Here is a 22,542-nt window from a genome sequence, read left to right as displayed (position 1 = left end):
TCAAGAAGCCCATTCATGAGTTATCGTGGATAGTTCTCTGAAAACGTCCACACAGTGTGCTGCGGCAGTCAAAAAGGCAAATAGAATGTCAGGAATTATTAAGTCAGGAATTATTAAGAAAGGGATAGAAAATAAGACACAGAATATCTTACTGCCCCTGTATAAAACTATGGTACGCCCACATCTTGAATACTGTGTACAGATGTGGTCTCCTCGCCTCAAAAAAGATATTTTGGCCCTGGAAAGGGTTCAGAAAAGGGGAACTAAAATGATCAGGGGTTTGGAACAGGTCCCGTATGAGGAGAAGCTAAAGCATCTGGGACTTTTCCGTTGGAAAAGAGGAGACTGAGGGGGGATATGATAGAGGCATATAAAATCATGAGTGGTATGGAGAGGGTGAATAAAGAAAAGTTATTCATTAGTTCCCATAATATAAGGACTAGAGGACACCAAATGAAATTAATGGGTAGCAGGTTTAAAACTAATAAGCGAAAGTTCTTCACACAGCAGGTGGTCAACCTGTGGAACTCCTTGCCAGAGGAGGCTGTGAAGGCTAGGACTATAATAGAGTTTAAAGAGAAACTAGATAAATTCATGGAGGTTAAGTCCATAAAAGGCTATTAGCCAGGGGTAGGAATGGTGTCTCTGGCCTCTGTTTGTCAGAGGCTGGAGACAGATGACACGAGACAAATTGCTTGATCATTGTCTTCGGTCCACCCCCTCTGGGGCACCTGGTGTTGGCCGCTGTCGGCAGACAGGCTACCAGGCTTGATGGACCTTTGGTCTGACCCAGTATGGCCATTCTTATGTAAGCCCCCTGCATGTAGAGCAGTGCTTTAGGGTGCCCTTTGATAGCAGTTTTATTTCTTAATGACAGAGAAATAATCCTCCTCACTTCTAAAACTGCTAGAGGTCGTTAACGTGGGCCCCTAAAATTCCACCATGAATACTTGATTTGATACAAAGACATGAAAGGAACATACTTAGGGCCTGATTATTCTGTGATTTACAGTTGGCTTACACCAGGGTGGGCAGAGACTCAAGGCTTTAGACTCAGGGCTGGACGCTTGTGCACCTGCTTTTTTCAGATTTAAAGATGAAAATTTATATACTGACCTTTTTGTGATTAATTGTTGTTGCTCATTAAAGTCATAATAGGCAGGAGGGGGCTGATTTTGCAGACACACCCTTACACACTGCGTGTTGGCATCCTGTTAGTATCTAGCGTTTATATTCACTATTTTTTGTCAATGTTCAAAATATTTAGCACTTATTGTTACTGGTCTGAAAGCTGCGCACGGGTATTCTCCTTCCTGAACTGAGCCCACCTAGCTGGGCTAGTGAGTCCCGCCAATCCTGTTCCGCAGGAAGCTGGAGCCAGTCCCTGGCCGTGTTTGACACTTGCCAGGCAAACTGCACCTTTCAACAGCCCCTGGAGCACGGTCACCCCCCGACCCCGCAATCTGGGGCCATCACTGCCAGACTCTCCAGCCAGGTACAGAGCCCTGCGCCAGGCGGAGCCAGGGCCTGCCCAGAGGGCTGCTGCAGGTCCCCTGGGCCTCAGGGCCAGCCACCCTGGGACTGACTGGGGGGGGGGAGGGGCTGTTAAATGGCTCTGTGGCCCAGGCACACCAAGGACCCCGCTCTCCCTGGCGGTCGCGCTGGCAAGTAGCCAGGCTGGGCCTGGCCGGGAGTGGCAGTGGGCGGGGCGGCTCTCGGCCCCGCCCCCTGCAACCCGGACAGAGGCGGTGGGCGGGGCGGCCCTCGTCCCCACCCCGCCCCCTGGACAGAGGCGGTGGGCGGGGCGGCTCTCGGCCCCGCCCCTTGCCACCCGGACAGAGGCGGTGGGCGGGGCGGCTCTCGTCCCCACCCCGCCCCCTGGACAAAGGCGGTGGGCGGGGCGGCTCTCGGCCCCGCCCCCCCGCTCTCCCGCCCAGCCGAGGGCCGGCGCGGGGGCTGAGGCTGACTGAGGCGGGATGTTCCGGGGCCGCAGCGCCTGGTTCTCGCAGAGCGTCAGCCCCGCGCTCCGCGACTTGTGGGGTGAGGGGCCCCGGCGCGCGGGGGGGCTCGTGGCGCGGCCGTTCGCGGGGCGGGGGGCTGAGGACGGTCCCGGCCGCGGCTCGGTGCGGGGGGGTCCCGCGGCAGCCCGAGCGCTCAGCGCCCCTCTCTCCCCGCAGCGGCGGAAGGAGGCGCCGTGTCCGCGCCCCGGGGCGCCGAGTTCCTCTTCAGCAGCGACGCCTCGCACCCCGACACGCAGAGGTACGAGCGGGCCTGGCCCCGCGCCGCGTGATCCGCGCTGGCTGCCCCCGCTGCGGGCTGGGGCAGGCGCACGCGCCTCTGCTCCGGGGGGGCGGGAGCCCGGCGGGCTCAGGCGGAGCGGGGGGGCAGCCGCTGCTCTCCAGCCGTCTGCTGCTCCTGGCCCCCGCCCCTCCCGAGCCCCCCGGCCCGCTCCGTGCAGCCCCCAGAGGGGCAGGGACGGGGCTGCCTCCTGGATCCCTTGCACAGCAGCCAGCTGCGTGGGGCACTTTGGTGCCCTGCGCGGTTGTGTATCCGTAGGGAAGGCCCCGTGTCTAGCCATCTCAGTCGCAGGCTAAGGCCCCACTGTGCGAGGCGCTTCACAATCCCAGCACAAAAAGCCAGTCTGGGCACTAAAGAGCAGACAGTCCCTTTCCACTCGTTAGTCGCTGTAAGCTGTGGGGCAGGAGCGGGGTGGCTCACCTGACATACCCTGGGGTAACCTGGGCTTACTGTCAGGCTAAATTAATCATTCAAATAATTGATTTTTTTCACATTTCTTGTTTATAAAAGTTCTGTTGTTTCCTCTAGAATACACCAGAGCCTCGATTATATCGAGGGCAGAGCTACAGTTTTTCATTCTTGTTATCTTTCTGCAAATGCAAGTGCCAGCTCTGAAATGAAACAGACAGTAGCTTTGGGTCACTTCATCCTTCCCCCTGCCTGCGTGCAAGAAGGTTAGGAAAAATATAGAGACTTTGCCGTACAGCTTACTCATTGTTTTAAAAGCCGACTGTTGGTGATGTTGAGCATATGCAGTCAAAGTACAATGACCTCAGCCTGGGTGCGATAGGGAAGAGGAGTATAGGGTGTGTCCTAGGCTAGATCAGATTATTTTGTTTCCATTAAAAAGGAAAAAAGACCTCTTGGGAAGGGTTGAGTGAATGAGCAAATGGGGATCAACCTGGGAAGGCTTGGAGAGGAGCAGAGAAAGAAGCAGGGAGCTATGGGAGAGAGAGACAGCAGCTTGTAAAGGGACTTTCATAAGTGCCCAGCCTAGACTTGATAAAACAGTTGAACCCATGCAAGAGAACTTGTTATTTTGAGCTCATGCTGCCCACCAGTATCGGAGAGCACGGAGAGGTGGACTGAGTCAAATGGGGGCCAGCAAGCCTGCTGATTTTGGGAGAGGGGCAATTGCCCAGGGGTCGAGGCAATTTAAAGGGACCTGCCCGTCTCCCAAGAACCTGGTACTGGGGCTTTTTAAATTGCTCAGGTGGGCTGCAGACCCTTGCGAGAGGCTGGTCCCCAGCTCTATTCCTTCCATCTGCATCCTTCCCACTTGGCCGGAGCTGCAAGACTCCCCTTTCCCCCTCCCTTAGTGGTAGCCACAGTGGAAGTCTGTATGTCTAGCTGGACATGGGAGAACTGGTTGGCTGTAAGGGGCCGAGGGAGTCTGTAACCCCTGCTAGAGATCCTGCCCTACGTACTAATCACTACAGTGTGGTTTCACCAGTGGTTAAAGATCACCTCTGCTAGGTGACTGATTTTTGCCAGCTAAATATAACTGTGCAATACTTCTAACATTCATTTATTTGTATTCACTACAGAAATTAGACAAAAACTTGGTCATTTCATATGGGAGCAGATGAGTGATTCCCTGATGGAACAAGTAAGGTTGTACTAAACACACATTGGGGGTGAAATCCTGTCTCATTGAAAGCAATGGCCAAACTTAGCTTGACTTCAGTGGAGGTGGGATTTGATCCTAGGACTTCATGAAACAGTAGATCACATTATTTTTTCGATTAATGAATTGTGATAATCAAGATGTGAACTACTGCCTATGGCCTGTTGTATATCCCCCAACCACTGCTTGGTGTCCAGGGGAGCAAGCATTCAGAAAATGGAGGTGTAGAGGGATGTCACTACTATCACCACAAAGCAAGGGCCGTATTCTTAACAATAATGAAATGCATTGGGAAAAATCAACAATGATATAAAGCACTCAGTCAGAAGGAGGTTACAAAACTGTGCTTTCTCTGTTTACTGCTGGCTGGGTGGCTGGCTTAATGGTAGTCCTTTGTACTAACCTGGGTTTAGTTTGCTTGCCTCCCTGTCAAACTACTGCTATGCAAGAATCTTCTTCTGCCAGAGACTGAGATTTCTGGACACTGTGATCAATGCAAACTGCCTTCTACTGCAACACTTGAATTGAGCTTTAATATCATAAGTAGTAAAATCTTAGTCCCGTGAAGGACATTTGATTGTCCTGTGTGCACAGCTGAGATGAACATAGGTTGTAAGGCCTGTAAACAGCAGTTAAAGTAAAGGAATCACACTGCTGAGCAATTAGTGTGATGGATCCTTGAGATGGATCCCAGCCCACTCTGCAGGGTAAGGGCAGACTGTTTTGTTCCCACTTCAGTTTTGGTTTCTGTACAGTTTAACGTTTGTGTGTGCACGTGCATGTCTGCACATATACACTGGGGCATGTTGCCTGCTTGTGAAATGTTTGTATTTGATAGTACATATCATGGGATGTCAAAAAATTGAAAATGATAGTTACTAGAGGCACTTTCTTTTGCGTCCTTATCAAGTCAGAAGGTGCTGTAAGCACAAATTTAATCAAAATGTATGTTGACATCTACAGCTTGATGAATTAACACCAGATGAAATAAAGACTAGCATAAAAGAAGATGAGCAAAGAATAAAGGGCAAAAGAGACTTGGATGACAGGTATTTATTTCCATGTTAGGATTGCATAGATTTAGGCAAACAAGATTGTACAGTATAACATATCAATTGATAACTTGGAATCCTAATGATTACAGTGTACATGTCAGTAGTAGTTATTTTGCTGTTGATCATTTTTTGAAAAAACCTTCAAATAATGTATTTATTCCCTGATCCCAAACTGTATTCCACTTCTTCCCACTGTTCCCTGCCCAGTTGCCAAAACCTTCTACTTCCCCTTCTGTCAACGCCTGCACTGGGATTATTTGTTTAGTACAAAAATCTGCTGTGTAGTGAAAACTGAAGAAGCAAGGCCATGCTGAAATAAAATGTAATATCAAAAGATATAAGATAATAGATTCTGTACACATTGTATTATGCAGTCCCATATGTAATTCAATAAAAACTTTAATTTGTGAATTTAGCAGAAGTTTTTGCTGCTGAATTTCCATCTTGCCACACTGGGCTTCTCCAGAAATGAGGAGATCTTGCTATGGAAATTAGGCCCTTAGCCTTGACCGTAGATTGGCAGGGAAGGGAAATTTTGAAATTCCCATGAATAGCTGAATCCAATGAGCCAGCCATTCCTGAAAGCAACCTTAAAAAGTGTATGAAGCAAGTAAAAATAATGTTTTTTCTCTACAGTGATAAAGAAAATAGAGTATTAAAAACACCAATGGGAGGGAAACTTGCATACTGTCCACTTCAGGATTACCCAGTGAACAACATGGTGACAGGTAAAGATTAACACAGGTGGACTTTTTGCCAAATGGAACAAATGCATACGGTGCTCTGGGCGACTGTGCTGAGGATTGGCCTACTCTGTGCCCAATTCATGTTTGATTTCTTTATAATGCAGGTAGAAGATCATACTGCATCTTTCCTGTACAAATTCTGTACAATCACTGTTCATGCAGTTCTGCCTGTTTTCCTAGTAAGATGTCTTTCTCTCCATAGGAACTTTAACAGTTTGGTTCAGCAAAGGGTATAGTTCAATTACACTGATTTGAGAGGATTTGTTTTTGGTGAAACCAGGTTGTCTCCTATTGATCACTTTAATTTCTCTAGGTGTTTGCAAGTATCAAAAGTGATGCAGAACTCACTGTGCTAGCAGTTTATCAGATGTTCCATCAACTTTAAAATTACTGGCTAGTGAATCCCTGGGTCCGCCTTTTCCCCTCCTAAAAGCAGATGTTGTATTTCATAGAATCATAGAATAATAGGACTGGAAGGGACCTCAAGAGGTCATCGAGTCCAGCCCCCCGCCCTCAAGGCAGGACCAAGCTCCGTCTACACCATCCCTGACAGATGTCTATCCAACCTGTTCTTAAATATCTCCAGAGACGGAGATTCCACCACCTCCCTTGGCAATTTATTCCAATATTTGACCACCCTGACAGTTAGGAATTTTTTCCTAATGTCCAATCTAAACCTCCCCTGCTGCACTCCTTGTCCTGTCCTCAGAAACCAAGAGGAACAAATTTTCTCCTTCCTCCTTGTGACACCCTTTTAGATATTTGAAAACCGCTATCATGTGCCCCCTTAATCTTCTTTTTTCCAAACTAAACAAGCCCAGTTCATGAAGCCTGGCTTCATAGGTCATGTTCTCTAAACCTTTAATCATTCTTGTCGCTCTTCTCTGTACCCTTTCCAATTTCTCCACATCTTTCTTGAAATGTGGCGCCCAGAACTGGACACAGTACTCCAGCTGAGGCCTAACTAGCGCAGAGTAGAGCGGCAGAATGACTTCACGAGTTTTGCTTACAACACACCTGTTGATACAACCTAGAATCATATTTGCTTTTTTTGCAACAGCATCACACTGTTGACTCATATTCAACTTGTGGTCCACTATGACCCCTAGATCTCTTTCCGCCATGCTCCTTCCTAGACAGTCGCTTCCCATCTTGTATGTATGGAACTGATTGTTCCTTCCTAAGTGGAGCACTTTGCATTTCTCTTTATTAAACCTCATCCTGTTTACCTCTGACCATTTCTCTAACTTGCTAAGGTCATTTTGAATTATGTCCCTATCCTCCAAAGAAGTCGCAACCCCACCCAGTTTGGTATCATCTGCAAACTTAAGCGTACTCTCTATCCCAATATCTACATCATTGATGAAGATATTGAACAGTACAGGTCCCAAAACAGACCCTTGAGGAACTCCACTTGTTATCCCTTTCCAGCAGGATTTAGAACCGTTAACAACAACTCTCTGACTACGGTTATCCAGCCAATTATGCACCCACCTTATCGTGGCCCTATCTAAGTTATATTTGCTTAGTTTATCAATAAGAATATCATGCGAGACCGTATCAAATGCCTTACTAAAGTCTAGGTATATGACATCCACCGCTTCTCCCTTATCCACAAGGCTCGTTATCCTATCAAAGAAAGCTATCAGATTAGTTTGGCATGACTTGTTCTTCACAAACCCATGCTGGCTATTCCCTATCACTTTATTACCTTCCAAGTGTTTGCACATGATTTCCTTTGATCTTTTCTGACATTTGGGAGCTCACCTGTGCATCTGATAGTCTGTCTAGTTCCATGAATGCTTTAGTGTGTGGGTCACTAGAGTTGGGTGATATGAAAAAGTTCACATTATGAGGCTGTGTTATGGCTTCCCCCTTTCTTAGTTGATCGTTATGAGATGTTCTTGAATCTGGTAAGTGGACTATGCGGTTCTATTGCAACATTTTTCATATTCTTTTCAATATAATTCACCCTTGTGCAGATGGAAAACCTTATGGTCAATGTAAATTCTGTTTTGAAGGCTTAAGCAGGACTGAAGTAGTACATAGATTTGATCCTGGATTTTCTACGCAGAGCTGAGTTTCTATCTTAAGTAGACAAGTTCATTCCTCCCTACTCCAACATTGCCCCCCAGTTTAGAATATGGGGTGTGACTAGCTGCACACTCCCATGTGGCTTCTGTGGGTGAAAACTAAAAGGTTCCTAGCTTGTATTCAAATCCTAGTTCTGTTCAAATGGGACTGACTAATGCATTGGAGCCTTTTAATGCACACAAGGGGAGTGTGTCCAGAGAAGGATTGCCTAAGTACATCCCTTCCAGTATGTATGTTTTTCTCTTCCATTTGCAACAATGAAAAAGCCTTTACTTAACTTTTGTGCACACTGTTGTTAATTGAATATTTGCAACCCTGTACTCATTGCTCTGGGGCAGTGTTTCCCAATTGGTGCTCCGGGGAACCCTGGTGTTCCGTGTAGTAAAACTGGGGGTTCCGCGAGGAGCTGGCACTCCCCCGCCCCCTCTGAAAGAGAGAGAGCCGGCTAGCCAGCAGAGGCATGGGCAGCGAGTTGTATGGGCTTGTGGTGCCCATGCTCCACCACTATTTGGAACTGGAGCGGGCCCTGGCCCCCCCCCGCGCGTCCTCCCACCCTGGTCCTAGAGCGTCTCTCCCCCGGCCCCATCCCATCCCTGCCGTGCATAACCTTCACTGAGTTCCGCCTTGCTGGCTGCTGCTGCCCTGCAAGGCGTGCTCAAACCGGTAGGCTGGGAGATGCCTGGGCGTGACATAATGTCACGGCCCGGGATTTTAAAACTGCTGGGCGCTGTGTTGCGCTGTGTGGCTGAGTTGCAGGTTTGGAGTCCGGGGACGGAGCGCAGACTCCAGTCCCACAAAGTGGAAGGCAGAAGGTAGGGGAAGGGGAAGTGCTGGGAGAGGAAGGGGCTTATGTGGAGGGGAAGGGGAGAGAGGGAAGAGAAGGGAAGGCACCAAAAGGACAGGGTAGAGGAGAGACAAATGCCAGGGGGCCAAGTGCAGACAATGAGGAAAAACGCAGGAGTGGGAGGTGTCAGTGGGAGGGGGACAGGGTGATGCCGGGAGGAGAGAGGGTAAGGGCATTGGAGGCTAGAGGGGGGAGAGGGAGGTGCTGGGAGAAGGCTTGAAAGAAGGGGTGGACATGAGGAAGGCCAGGATGGAGCAAGTCGCGTGTGAGGGCACAGGGGCATGAGGGGAACAGGGGCAGAGGGTGGTGAGGGGGTGGGCAACAGGGAAGAAGAGGGCAAAGGAGGTAGGGGCAGTGAGGGAAGGGGGAGGCAACAGGAGGGTGCAGGAGTAAGAGAAGGTGCAAGTGCCAGGGGATTCAGGTGGTGAAGCAGAAGGGCAGACACCTGCAGGGGAGGGACCAGCACCAGAGGAGAGATGCAGGGCAGGTTTGTAGAAGGAGGTGTTAGAAGAGGGGATGAGGAGGGGTAGCTCACATGATCAGAGTGGGGCTACTGGAGGAGTGGGCACAGTGAGGAGAGAAGGGCTGGTGGAGGGGAGGCAGGTTACAGGAGGGCTGAGGGCAGTGAGAAGGGCAGGAGTCAGGACAGCAGAGGAGAGTGAGGAGTTGGGAGGCAGCAGGCAGGGAAACTGATGGAGCAAGGGAAGGAGATATGGCAGCAGAGAGAAAAGGTAAAGGTTTAAAAATATTTATTAGTAACTTGAGTGCCACAGTGACACATCCAAACAAGTCACATGAACTCAGTACTAGTGCACAACACAAAATTCGTTTTGCTCATGCGAGGAAACTTAGGCTTTGTCTACACTGGCAGTTTCTTGCGCAAGAACATGTCCACACTGCCATGTGCAAGCTGTGCTTTTGCAGAAGAGCATCTATGGCAGTGTGGATGCTCTCTTGCCCGAGAAAGTGCCGATGGCCATTTTAGCCACAGGGCTTTCTTGCTCAAGAAATTTGTGTTGCCCATCTACATTGGCCTCTTGGGCAAGAACAATTGCACATAAAGGCTTATTCCTGAGGAGGAGCATCATAGTTCTTGCGCAAGAAGCCCTGATTTCATACATGAGAACATCGGTGTACTTGCGCAAGAACACACAGCCAGTGTAGACAGGAAGCAAGTTTTTGCGTAATAGCGGCAGCTTTGGCGCAAGATCACGCCAATGTAGACACAGCCAAGGGGAAGGAGGGAGGGAGACAGGGGCAGGGAATCAGCTCTGGCTCAGCATGTCTGCATGGTTTGGGGGAAGGTGCAGGGAAATTGAGCTCAGCTGGGTTGCAGAATGGGGAGGTCCGGGGAGCTGGGCTGGGCTGCGGGGTGTGTGTGTGTGTGTGGAGCTCAGAGCTCAGTTTGGCTGCAGGAGGAGGGAGGTTCCAGGAACCGGGGCTAGACTCAAGGGGAAGGAGGGGCAGGGAACCAGTGCTTGGCTCTGCAGTTTTGCAGGGCTTGGGGGAGGTGCAGGGAAATGGGGCTCAGCAGTCCTGTGGGAGAGGCATGCAGGGAACCAGTGCTGAGCTCAGCTGGGCTGAGGGGGATGGGGGAGGGCATACAGAACAGACGGGCAGCTCAGCTGGGCTGTGAGGGGCTGCAGGGAACTGGTGCTGCACTCCCTTGGATTGTGGGGGATGGTTTTGGGGGAGGTGCAGGGAACCAGCAGGGGTGGGCAACTCAGTTGGGTAGCAGGGGATAGAGGTGCAAAGAAGCCTAGTGCGGGGGGGAGACCAGGAGCCCTGAAATGACCTCCCCTGGTCCAAAAATCCCTCATCTGGGACCAGTCAGGTCCAGAGGGTGCCAGATCAGAGAGGTCCAACTCCTACCCAAGTCCCCTCCTTGCACCCTCCCTCGTAGCCAGACACCCTATCCCCAATCTGCTCCTGCTTCCTCCCGCTGGCCAGACACTCTACATCCAGCCTGCTTCTGCACCCTACCACCATCCAGACCTTGCCCCCTTCCGTCCCCCACCTCCCTCCCAGATCCTGCACCCCATCCCTATCCTGCTACTTGGCAGCCCTGCCGTCCACCCCAGCACCACCCTGTCCCTGGCCCCAACACCCTGCCTCACACCCCAGGACTCAGCACCACCCTGGCCCTAGCCCTAGCACCCTGCCATCCATGCTAGCACCCAGCAGCACCCTGTTCCTTGTCCCAGCACCCTGCCAGTCACCCTAGTGCCCAGCAGGACCATGTCCCTGACCCCAGCACCCCACCACCTGCCTGCCCCAGCACTCTGCCACCTGAGCCAGCATCCTTCCACCCAGCAGCACCCTCTCCCCAGCCTCAGCACCCACTTTCACTCTGTCCCCTGCTTCCACCAGCACATTTGGGACCACATTAGTGAGGCTTGGGGGTCTTTGGAGGGTTGTTGGGGTTTTTTTGCATCTCACTTATGTGGCCCCAACTGACTTTTCTGTGGGTCAGTGACCCTTGACTCAAAACAGGTTCCTCACCCCTCTCATAAATAGAGACAATACTAAAACTTTTTGAGTGACATATTTATTTAAAAATGAAGCCTGGCCAACAAGCCCCCAATTGGGGCCAAACCCCCATCTCACTTCACCATCTTAACACTCCTGTACCACCTGACCCCAAATCTGAGCCTATCATAAACTGGAACCCCCTGTCCTGAGCCTCTTACATCCCCAAACTCCTGCATCCCCACATCCTCAGTCTTCTGTCACAGCACTCCTGCACCATCCACACATCACAAATCTGTGTCCTGAGCCCGTCATACTCACAGCCTTCTTGCCCTGAGTCCCTCACATATCCAGCCCAAACTCCTGCACCCTCACATCCACAAGCCCATGGCTTGCTCAGCACCTCAAACTTCCACCTGACCCCAACACTCCCGAACCTGGAGCCCCCTTCCCGAGCAAACATCCCCTTCTTCTGCATCTAAATTCCCTCCCAGAGCTTGTACTTCTCACCCCTTCCCATACCCAAATCCCTCATTCCTACTCCACACCACCTATCTCAACCTAGTGAGAGTGTATAAGGGGTAGGGATAGCAAGTGATGGAGAGGAGGGGAATAGAGCGGATGTAACCTCAAGGAACGGGGGTGGGGGGGGTCTTGGGGAAGGAATGTGATTTTCATGCATTGGTGGGTCCCCCCCCCTTTTTTTTTTCTTTTTTTGCTTGACAAACCTAGGGGTTCCTTGAAATTCTGAAAAGGGTTCCTTGGCCAAATAAAATTGGGAAACACTGCTCTGGGGAAATGTCGGCAGAGCTTTAGGAACTGCACGTGTTTCCCAACAAAGTGCTCTTCTCTCAGTACATTAAAAGATGTTTGGTGTGATCTAACTGAAAATCATAATAAAGTACCAGGCATTTCTGTAGTTGTGATACTGTGTCTGTGGTTCTCCCCCATTCCATTTCAACAATATTATTTAATTTTGTGTATATTCATTCCAGAAAGGCCAGTAAAAAGACTGGCCTGGGTGCTGTAGCATTCCTGTGGTGTTTATACGGGCCTCTACATTTTCACTCTGCAGGTTATGTCTCGGCTAGTGAGATGAAGAAATACCTCGGTGAGCTACGTGATTTTATTCCTGGCACTTCTGGTTATTCAGTCTATTGGATTAAAAATGAAATGGACATATTCTCCAATGTGAAAAATAAATTGAAAAGAAAACTGTAAATGACCATTTAAATTCTTTGTATAAAAAATTTGACTTGGCTTTGCTAAAACAGTGTTAAATAGACATTTGCGCATTCCATTTAATAACATCCCATCTTTAATATTGCATGTTTAGCATTGTATATGTTCATGTTCTGCCTTTGTGCTGGTTGATGGATATTTTAAATAGTATGTTTTCATGGTTTTTTTTTTTTTTTTAGTCCAGTGATTGAAAGACTGAAACCTGAGTTGCATTTCAGACTAGCTTATTTTATTGGTTATAGCTGGTTGTGTCTTTTAATTTATTGGATACTTGTTATATTTTAATAGTTACATTTGTTTTAACTATTTTCAACTGTATTTTATATTAAAATTAGGCTTTTATCAAATAATTGTAAGATATTTCATTTCAGTATGACAACTTGAGCAGCGGTTTTATTCTCACATGGCTGCATGGAAAACAGTATTTCGGGTAATTCTGACGGTTAGCTAAGCAGACGTTAGTAAAAGTAAAGTACACTTCTATTTAGATCAACAAATGTGAAGAGCAACTAACAGCAAAAATTGTTGTAAGTACTTTAGGAGCAGGAAACCTGCCAAACAAACAGTGGAGGTCTTGGATGATCAAGGTGCTAAAGGGAGGTTCCAAAGAGGATGGAGAGAGGCTGTTCACAGTCGTGACAGATGGCAAAACAAGGAGCAATGGTCTCAAGTTGCAGTGGAAGAGGTCTAGGTTGGATATTAGGAAAAAAGAATTTCCCTAGGAGAGTGAGGAAGCCCTGGGATGGGTTCCCTAGGGAGGTGATAGAATCTCCATCCCTAGAGGTTTTTAAGTCTCGGCTTGACAAAGATTGATTTAGTTGATATTGGTCCTGTCTTGGGCAGAGGGTTGGACTTGATGACCTCCTGAGGTCTCTTCCAGCTCTGATTCTATGAATAGTCAAGGCCATTGCAGGGATGCTAAATGAACTCTTTGCACCCATCTTTGCTTCCGAGGATATGAGGGGGATTCCACTCCTGAGACATTTTCAAGTGACAAATCTGATTCATCCCACATTGAGGTAGGAACAAACTGATTAGAACCATAGAGCTGGAAGACAAAGGCAAAGAAAGCATTGAGTACTTCAGCTTTCCCCACATCATCTGTCACTAGGTTACCTCCCTCATCCTGTAGGGACCCCACCACACCCTCACTGATCACCTTCTTGCTAACATGCCTGTAGAAACCTTTCTTGTTATCCTTCACATACTTTGCCAGTTGCAATTCCATTTGCGCTTTCGCTTTCCTGATACCCCCTCGCCTGGCATTCTCGAGCTATACATGTATACCCCTCCCTGGTCATTTGTCCAAGTTTCCACTTTTTGTAAGCTCCCTTTTTGTGCTTAAGTTCAGCAAGGATTTCCCCTGTAAACCAATCCGGTCTCCTATCGTTGTTTGCTTCTCTTGCTATGCATCGGGATGGTTTCTGTGCCTTCAATAAAGCTTCTTTAAAATACTGCCAGCTGTCCTGGACTCCTTTCCCCTCCATGTTAGCATCCCAGGGGATTCTGCTCATCAGTTCTCTGAGGGAGTCAAAGTCTACTTTTCTGAAGTTCAAAATGTGTGTTTTACTACTCTCTTTTCTTCCTTTGGTCAGGATCCTGAAATGTAGCATCTCATGATCACTGCTTCTGAGGTTGTCACCCACCTCTACTTCCCTTATTAGTTCCTCCCTGTTTGTGAGCAGAAGGTCAAGCTGCGCACGGCACCATGTCGGATCCTTCAGCACTTGTACCGAGAAGTTATCCCCAACAGTCTCCAAAAACTTCCTGGATTGCCTGTGTACTGCCGTATTGGTCTCCCAACAGATGTCAGGGTGATTAAAGTCCCCCATGAGAACCAGGAAGCTTCTCTCAGTTGTCCAAAGAAAGCCTCATTTACCTCATCCACCTGATTTGGTGGCCTGTAGTAGACACCAACCACAACATCACTGCTGTTGTTTGCTCCTCTAAACTTAACCCTTAGACTCTCAACAGGCTTTTCTCCCTCTATATACTGGAGCTCTAAGCAATCGTAGTGCTCTCTTTGTATAGTGCAACTCTTCCTCCTTTTCTCCCCTGCCTGATCTTCCTGAACAATTTATACCCTTCCATGACAGTGCACCAGTCATGCGAGTCATCCCACCAAGTCTCTGTTATCCCAATTAAATCATATTTCTTGGACTGGGCCAGGGCCACCAGTTCTTCCTGTTTGTTGCCCAGGCTTCTCGCATTGGTGTGTAAACACCTCAGATAACCAGTTGATTTCCCTAGTTACACAGTGATAACTTGTTCTTCTCTCCTATTCAGTATGCAGTTCTTCAGTAAGGTAGTGTTGCTGCTAAATACAATGGGCCAAATTCTGCCCTGTTGCACAAGTGTGGCTTGCCAGTAACCATTGGGGTGCAACTGCGGATAGAATTAGTCTCTCCTGTATTAAGTATAAGGGAGTGTGTGTCGAGATTCCCTAGTAGGGGCTGAACTTCCCTGATCTGGCACTCTTGGGAACTGACCTGTCCTGAAAAAGAGTGTTTGCTGGACCAGGGGAGTTCAGTGCCAGCCCCTCCGCTCCCAGTGGCTGGCCCAGGTCCGCTTCCTGCTCTGCTCCCAGTCCCTGGAGACTCCCCTGCTCTGGCCTGGAGCCTCCATAGCTCCATTCTTGCCTAGCCTGCCAACTTTTCCCTGTGAGTGTCCCAGCCCCAAAGCGTACACAGGTCGCTGATGCCAGCCCAGTGTATCGCTGGACTAGGGAAGTCAAGTTACTGAGGTTCAACCTGTATGTAACAGTGAATATGTAGCCCCCTTACTTTCACTATCAAACCTTCACAAATAACTGAGACTGAGCTAGGACGCTGGGAACTTCTGTATCGTACTTTGGCTCCCTCCAGTGGCAATAACTAGCTCTTGGCAACGGCAGCAGATACCTCTTCTCTCTCTCCGTCAGGATTTACAGTGTGTTTACTTACTCTGGGAATGCCTCTTTCACTGAGACGGCACGTTAAGCTTCGTAAACCCAAACTTTTATTAAAGACCACACGCTTCAGAACCTTACGGAGCTGCTTGTTCCACCACCTCTTGTGTAGTGCGAGTCTCTGGTTCGTGAGCTCAGAGAGGCCGGTTACTGTGATTTCATTGCTTTGGGTGGCATTTTCAGAAGCAGAAATTGCAAGGACTCTTATTGGTCACTGTTTTAAAAAACAGCTGCTCGTAGTATGTGGGTTGCTGGGTGAGGAGTAGTGTGTGTGTGTGTGGGGGGGGGGGGAGCAGACAGATGTCAGAGCAGGGAGCTGGGGAGGACTGAGGCCGTAGGAGCAGGAAGCTGGGAAAAGCCAAGGTGTTGGGCACAGCAGTGACAGTGAAAGAGGAAGCAGCTAATGGGTAGGGGAGAGAGAGAGAGAGAGAGTGTGTGTGTGTTTTTCTCTTACACAAAAGGAAGTACACCATGGCTGAACTTCTAGGCCAGCCCTCCTCTGCGTTTCCCAGCCATGCCACGCCCCGGCCTGACTGGCTGCTGGGTTGCCGACATTTGCTTTGGAGATCTGCTTTGGAGATCTGCTTTCAAGCAGCCCCACGTCTCCACTTCAGCTTTTGATGTCGTCTGAATCCATCGTTTGAACGTGAGCTGTTTGTTTGCTTGTAGTGGGGTGCTTTGCATGGGGGAGGGAGAGGGAGAGTGAGCACAGAGCTCCGGAAGTGTGTTTTGGGAGAGGGACGTGTAAGAGGGGCACAAAGTGTGCATAGCAGGGCTGTGCATCTGTCTGTCGGAGCCACACACTTCATGCTGCACCTCAGCAGCTCCACACCCCGCGGCCTGGCTGCCTAGGCAGGATGCGGCTCAGCTGGCGCAGCTGGTAGGAGACAGGGAGGCAGGTTCATCTGTGGAGCCCGGGCCTTGTTTCTCTTGGATGTGGCTGCAGAGACTTGTCACTTTGGCTGCCCTGTGTGGCCTGGGGTGGGGCACTTCATCTGTGTGCCTCAGCCAGGGCTCCCTGTGAGCTGTGTGCTTGGGCAGCTGCTCAGGAGAGATTCCAGGGCTGCCCAGCTCATTAGCAGAGCACCCACAGCTGGGCTTGTTTGGTGTTCTGCTGCTGGTGCACATTTACACAGGCCTTGGTGCGCACAAAAATATTCCACACGTGGATGGAAAAGATTAGAGGGAACACTGCTCAGCTCCCTGGGAGGACCAAGGCCAGGCTGCGACGCTACCTCTCAGCAGAGGGGGGACTGCAGTTGGGTCAGGGTGTGGCTCAGATGCTTGGGGAAGGGGAGCCAGAGCAGAAGCCGCCCGATGATCAAGATAGAGCCAGCTCAAGTGTAGAGCAAAACCTGGTTGCAAAGCCACCTTCCAGGCATTGGCCATAGCAGTGTCCTTGGCCCCAAACTGTCCCCAAACCATGCTTCCTCTCCTACTCCCATCTCCCCTCCTGGTGCCAGCGGTGACTGAGGGTGGCTCTGTTTCTGTTTTCACAGATGGGCAGCTTTTTCTCATCTGAGGTGAGTGCAACGTGGTTCCTGGGGGGGGCGGGTGTCCTTCCTGGGCTGCAGGCCAGAGCCAGCCCCGACTCTATTGGCCCCACTGCCACGCCTGCCCCATGCGCACAGGGACACTTGTGGTTAAGGCAGTGTCTGGCCTGCAGGACAGTGGGGTCGGGTCCCTGACTCACTGGACCTCACACTAGGAAACGTGGTAACAATCTGCCTGCTGCTGCCAGCCAATGAGCTTGTAAATTCCCCAGGGCAGGGCCTAGTTCCCTGCGCCACCCTCCCCAGGGACATGAAACAAGCAAAACTGGACAGTCAGTGTCTAAAGGACTGAGGCGCACAAACCCCAGGGACTTTCCCCAGACATTGCCTTCAGAGGCTGTGCAGAACAACTGGTCCTCTCCCCTGTCTCACAGCCCTGGCATGTCTGATGCCTTACCAGGTTTTTCCCATCTTCTTTTCTCAAACTAAAGATGTCCCAGTTTTTTTAACTCTTCCCTCAAAGGTCTGGGTTTTTGAGCGTTCACAGCGGGTTTTGTTGACTCTTAAGTACTCAGCAATTTGGCCACATCGTGCTTAAAGCGTGGTGCTTAGAGCTGGACACCTGCTCCCACTGGAGCTCCACCAGGGCTGAGGAGCTGAAACAAGGGTCTCCGGTACCGTGCATGCGACATTCCTGTTAACACACCCTACTAGCCTTTTCCTCACACTACATCCCAGTCTTGGCTTGAACTCCGTTTGGGATCCAGCCCAACCCCCAAGTCTTTTCTAGCAGTGCTGCTGCTTAGCCACTTCTTTCCCTTTGGTGGCTGTAAGTTTGATTATTCCCTTCCGAAGCACTGTACTCTATTGAATTTCATCTCATTGATGTCAGGCTAAGGCATCTGGGTCCTTTTGAACACTAACCTGGTTCTCCAAAGTGCTTCCCATCAATTTCATTAGCATAATCGCCACTCTGTGATATTGACTAGTACTGGACCCATGACAGACCCCCTTGAGTGACTTCACGAGATGCATCCTTCACGGAGTGTGAGCCACTCCTGAGCTAGAGCGGTGTTTCTCAACCAGTGCTACGAGTACCCTTTGGGGTACTTGAGAGAAGTCTGGGGGGTGCGTCAACACAACTGACATTTGGAGAAAACTGAATTTAAGTTTTACAGCACTTTATTATTTTTGTACTTTTTACACCCAAATTTCATTGCCCACCCAGCTACGATTAAGTTGTTTAAACAAATGTGTTGCAATTTTTTTTTTTTTAAAGTGAGTGTCTGAAAACTGTAGGCACTGGGAGTACTTATAATTTTTTTTAAAGGTTGAGAAACACTGAGTTAGAGGAATCCAGGCCAAACATTTACACAGAGCACAAGAAACACACCCTGAGCCCACCAAACCACAACCTCTTCCCAAGCTGCTGTAAATCGGTGGCACTCCATTGGGCTCAGCAGATTCCCACCAAAATGAGGGCCTGATTTGCCCAGGCTAGAACAGCAGAGTCACTTGTGCAAGATGTGTGAGACAACCATTCTTTGCACAAGCGTGTGAGAAGAAATGAGGCCCTGGGTGGCTGGTACATGAGCATGCTGGAAGCAAGTTTAACTCGGGTGGTCTGTAGGCAAAGGTGGAGCTGAAAAAGCTGGAGAACGAGGAGGCGGAGAGGAAAAGGCATCACGAGCGGGAGGAAAGGCAGCGAGAGCGCGAGGCAGAGGAGAGGCAGCGAGTGCACGAGGCAGAGGAGAGGCAGCGCGCGCGCGAGGAGGAAGAGAGGAAGCGCGAGCACGAGGACCGGGAGAGAGAGCGGCAGCACAGGGAGCGCATGTACCAGCGCGAGCTTGAAGACAAGGCCCAGGAAAGGGAGGCCCGGTGCCAGATGCAAGAGCAGGAGCATGAGGAGCAAGAGAAGCAGAGGCAGCACGAGAAGATCATCGCAGAGCTGCACAACCGCAACCTGGAACTGGTGAGTAGCAGCCCCACCAGCCTTCAGCCCTTGTCCCTTGGAGCAAGCGGGGCCGCACAGAGCAAGGTGGCCAACTTCTAATCGCACAAACCCAAACACTCTTGCCCTGCTCCTCCCCTGAGACTCCACCCCTGCCCCTACTCACTCCATGCCCCGCCCTCTGCTGCTCACTGTTCTCCCCCCTCACTCACTTAGGGTTGCCAGATGGTTTCAACAAAAATACCGGACCCCCCCCCCAAAAAAAAACCACCGGGGAAAAAATTGGGGGGGGGGGAGACCAAAATTGTCAAGTTGTTGAGCAAAAACAAAAAAAGGACCTCGAGTTATTAAGAAAACCAAAACCAACATTCAAACAGCATGGCCCCTTTAATTGTGTGCAGTCAGAATAGGGATAGGAAGAGGAGATGTTGAGCACTAAGACGCAGGTCTTGCTCAGGTCTTGAGGTTTTTTGCTGGCGGCCATCTTTTTTTTTTTTTTTTTTTTTTTTTTTGGTTGAGCGAGAAGGGAGCTTCCCTGTGGAACCAGGGAGGCCGGGAACGGGGGCTGGGGAACGGGGGATGTCCGGGATCTGGGCCCGGTTGCTGAGTGTGTTGTAGGGTTGCCAAGTGTCTGGTATTTTCACTTCCAGGCTGGGAAAAAAAAATCAGAAAATAGCGGACATTTCAGGTGTCTGGTATTTTCTGAATTTTTTTACCGGACAGGGCGGGGGCAGGCAGGGAGTCCCACTGCACTGCCAGACTTCTAGCGGCCGAGCCTGGTTTGGGCTCAGGAGCTTCCGGCTGATGGAGCCCGGCTCCATGAGAGTCTCTGCAGGGCCCCCAGGACACACTGTCGGAGGGATGGGCCCTGTGATTTGGGGGAAAGTGGGAGGCTCTGAGTAGGAGGCGTAAGCTTCACACAAAGCCCCGGCAAAAACAGGCTCTTCCCTCTGCTGCAGAATGCGAGTTCGGCCACGGGAGCAGAGTGGTCATGCCCTGGTCTCACCTCTGCTACCTTGTGTGTCCGCTGTGGGCCTCGCCCTCGAGATTAAATAACCTGGAACCAACAGCAGATCCCAGAGGGAGCCCCTACGATGGAATCCCTCGCTGACCAGGGGGTTTAAGTCTACCCAGCAGCTAGTTTTAAAGCTCTTCACTGGGTGCTGCTGAGTCCAGTGCGAAGCCACGTGGCCCAAGTCTCCGTACACGACGGCAACCCCCTGACTGTTACCCGTCACACTTGTGATCTCATCTACAAGGCAGTATCGATTGTCATAAGCACCACATCCCAGAAACCATGGCGATTGGCCATAATTACGCTGCCAGCCTTGGCGCATTACTCAGTCTGCAACAGGCGTCCCATGGGCTTGCCTGAGAGCGATGGTCATGCCAGCTGGGCTACAGTTACCAGCGTTGTCCCATTTACCCTTTTAAAGTATTGGCAGGACATGGGCTTTTTCCAGCTCTCAAGATCTTGCCGTGTTCCCAGGGCCAAGTGCTCTCTGGGATAGCATGGCCACTCTTGGCCAGAAGCCCAGGGGATGGGCACTGCAAGCACCCAGAGGCAGAGAAGCGGGGGTGGAGCAAGACGGGGCTGACACTCCACACTACGACATTCTCCCGTGATGGCCTCATTGCACTGTCTGACTCCAGAGGGTGCGAGTGGCCAAACACACGTCCCTCCGCAGCGGGCACATGCGGCGGCTCGCCTCACCCGCCCATCCCAACCAGTCCCGAGCCCCCAACGCAAATGGCTCCAGCCCTTGCCTAGTGCCTGGCTCTGAGCCCCCAGACTAGCCAGTGACCTTCCTCTCTCTGTCTCTCTCCCACCCAGCGCATTCTCCGCCTCACCGGCTTCTCGTCCAATAAGAACTCCCTGCAGCCCTTTCTTTTCCGCACGGCTTTCTCGTCCACCCCGCACCCCGGGATGCCAGATGACGTGGAGGACAGCAATGGCAACAAGGATGATGATGATTCCGATGACCTGGACTCTCTCTATTGAGCTGTACCCTGTTCTCCAGCACAGGGGGAGTGGCCTAGGGGCTAGGCTATGTTCCTGGGGAGCACAGGGTGGTGGGCTTGAGTCCTGTCCCCCAGCCAGCCAGCCCAGGATAAGGGTCCCTTGGGAGGTGGGGTGAGCTCTGGAGTGGCCATGGGATAGGACATCAATGTTTGCAGCACAGGGTAGTGGTCTAGAGTCCCCGGCCCCCACCCAGGCAGCAGCTGGACAGCTAACACAGGCTGCCCCAGGGATCAAGCTGCCTCCCATATCTGGATGGCAAGATAAGGGATGGGGTGGGTTTTTGAGTGGACTAGGGGGGTAGGACGTTTGCCTGGGAAGCACTGGGTGGCGAGCTTAAGCCCAACTCACTCTGGGAGTATGTGGTTAGCCAGCACAGGCTGCTCTGAACACAGGGACGTGATTCCAACTGTGCTGCCGTCTGTGTTGATAGACTAGGCAGCACCAAGCCCAGACTCTACTTCCCCTCTCGCCCACCCAGGGTTTTCTTTCTGGTGTCTCCCCTCGCTTGCCCCAGTCCCACTGATTGGCATTGCTAATAAAGACGCAAGTTACAGAATGTTGTGAGAGCCGCCTCCGGGCCCAGCCCTGCTTCCCTGGATGTCAGAGACCCAGCTCGCAGGGGAGCAGGAACCGGCCGGTGTGCGTACTCGGGCCAGACGTTAGCCCCTGCTCACTGGAGATGAAGGCCAGGAGGTCCTGTTAAGAAATGCGCGTCTGGCCTCCTCCAGCCACCGGGCAGAGAATCTCAGCCGTGGACTCAGCATTGCGGTGAGGACGTCTGGCTGAGCTAGAGCAGATCTTTTAGAAACTCACCGAGTTTGAGTTGAAGCCTGCCTGGATGTCCCTGGTAAGTGATTCCAGTGGCTAACTGCCTTCACCGTGACGTGTTTGCACCTTGTCACCGGACTCAATTCGTCCAGCTTCAAAGTCCTGGCCCGGGCTCCTGTCCTGCTTTGGCTAGATGGAGGAGGCTTTTCCCAGCAGAAACCATCTTCCGTAGGGAGCTATAGGGCCATAACCAAGTCGCCCCTTTATCCCCTCTTGGAATACAAAGCAGACTGAGCATCAGAGGCTAAGATCGTGCTCACAACTACTGACTCGACTGAGTCCTTGCTGAGCCCTTCCCCGTTTTCCCACCTCCTTTTGGGTGTGGACACAGAGTTGAACAAGGTCTCTGGCCTTGGACTCTCCGACACTGATGCAACGGTCACGTCAGCGCCCCGCTCCGGGAAGCCAGCCAGCCACAGTTCTGACCTCCCCAGCCCACGACTTTGCCAACACGTAGCTAGCCCAGTTGAGTCTCCACATGCAGAAGTGCCCTGTGTCCTCTGCTGGTCTCGCTGAGCGCACCCCTCTGGAGCCAGGCCACTGTCTGTCTCACTGCGGGTGGCATCAGTTGTATCTTCCGTGCTTAGACCATTCCCTGTGCTCACCCAGCCAGTCCACTTGACCCAGCCCTGCAGTTTGTCCCTTTGTGCAAAAACAAACCGTGTGAACGTTTTCTTTTTGCGCAAAAACCCCTTTTCCCACCAGAGCCTTACGCCCAAAAAAGGAGGTCTGTCTTATTTTTACCAATCTGGCAGGAAAATGTCTACACTGCTTGGTTTTGCGCAAAAACCCCAAGGCAAAAATGGATTGGCAGAAAATATGCAAATGAGATAGTGACTCATGCAAATGAGTCCCTCATTAGCATACTTTTTGCTGCGAAAACTCATAGTGTAGACATAGCCAGGGACTGTACCTCAGCACTGGG

General features: G+C 50.8%; 2 protein-coding genes across 2 annotated transcripts; both read left to right on the top strand.

Moving 5' to 3' along the window:
- Nucleotides 1-1,880: 1,880 nt before the first annotated feature.
- Nucleotides 1,881-12,714, top strand: TERB2 (telomere repeat binding bouquet formation protein 2). Its single transcript, XM_075897496.2, has 7 exons — nt 1,881-2,040; nt 2,178-2,259; nt 2,827-2,972; nt 3,846-3,907; nt 4,889-4,974; nt 5,617-5,708; nt 12,209-12,714. The coding sequence occupies exons 1-7, from the start codon at nt 1,977-1,979 to the stop codon at nt 12,352-12,354; spliced, it is 678 nt and encodes a 225-aa protein (XP_075753611.1). The 5' UTR covers nt 1,881-1,976; the 3' UTR covers nt 12,355-12,714.
- Nucleotides 12,715-15,627: 2,913 nt separating this feature from the next.
- GOLGA6L10 (golgin A6 family like 10) lies at nt 15,628-21,345 on the top strand. The gene is made up of 4 exons (XM_089781947.1): nt 15,628-15,968; nt 16,822-16,845; nt 18,446-18,787; nt 20,601-21,345. The coding sequence occupies exons 2-4, from the start codon at nt 16,822-16,824 to the stop codon at nt 20,766-20,768; spliced, it is 534 nt and encodes a 177-aa protein (XP_089638073.1). The 5' UTR covers nt 15,628-15,968; the 3' UTR covers nt 20,769-21,345.
- The last annotated feature ends 1,197 nt before the right edge of the window (nt 21,346-22,542 follow it).

This window comes from Pelodiscus sinensis, chromosome 14 (genome assembly GCF_052426305.1).
Source record: "Pelodiscus sinensis isolate ZL-2025 chromosome 14, ASM5242630v1, whole genome shotgun sequence".
NCBI lineage: Eukaryota > Metazoa > Chordata > Testudines > Trionychidae > Pelodiscus > Pelodiscus sinensis.
The sequence above is the reverse complement of the archived record's forward strand: the minus strand, read 5'-3'. Positions and strand labels throughout refer to the sequence as shown.

Bases quoted from the DNA above. Each gene is read 5' to 3' on its own strand.
- GOLGA6L10 (XM_089781947.1), top strand. From the start codon at position 16,822: ATGGGCAGCTTTTTCTCATCTGAG. The intron at 16,846-18,445 runs GTGAGTGCAACG...GGTGGTCTGTAG, and splicing joins GCAGCTTTTTCTCATCTGAG to GCAAAGGTGGAGCTGAAAAA. The intron at 18,788-20,600 runs GTGAGTAGCAGC...TCTCCCACCCAG, and splicing joins ACAACCGCAACCTGGAACTG to CGCATTCTCCGCCTCACCGG.
- TERB2 (XM_075897496.2), top strand. From the start codon at position 1,977: ATGTTCCGGGGCCGCAGCGCCTGGTTCTCGCAGAGCGTCAGCCCCGCG. The intron at 4,975-5,616 runs GTATTTATTTCC...TTTTCTCTACAG, and splicing joins AAAAGAGACTTGGATGACAG to TGATAAAGAAAATAGAGTAT. The intron at 5,709-12,208 runs GTAAAGATTAAC...TTCACTCTGCAG, and splicing joins AGTGAACAACATGGTGACAG to GTTATGTCTCGGCTAGTGAG.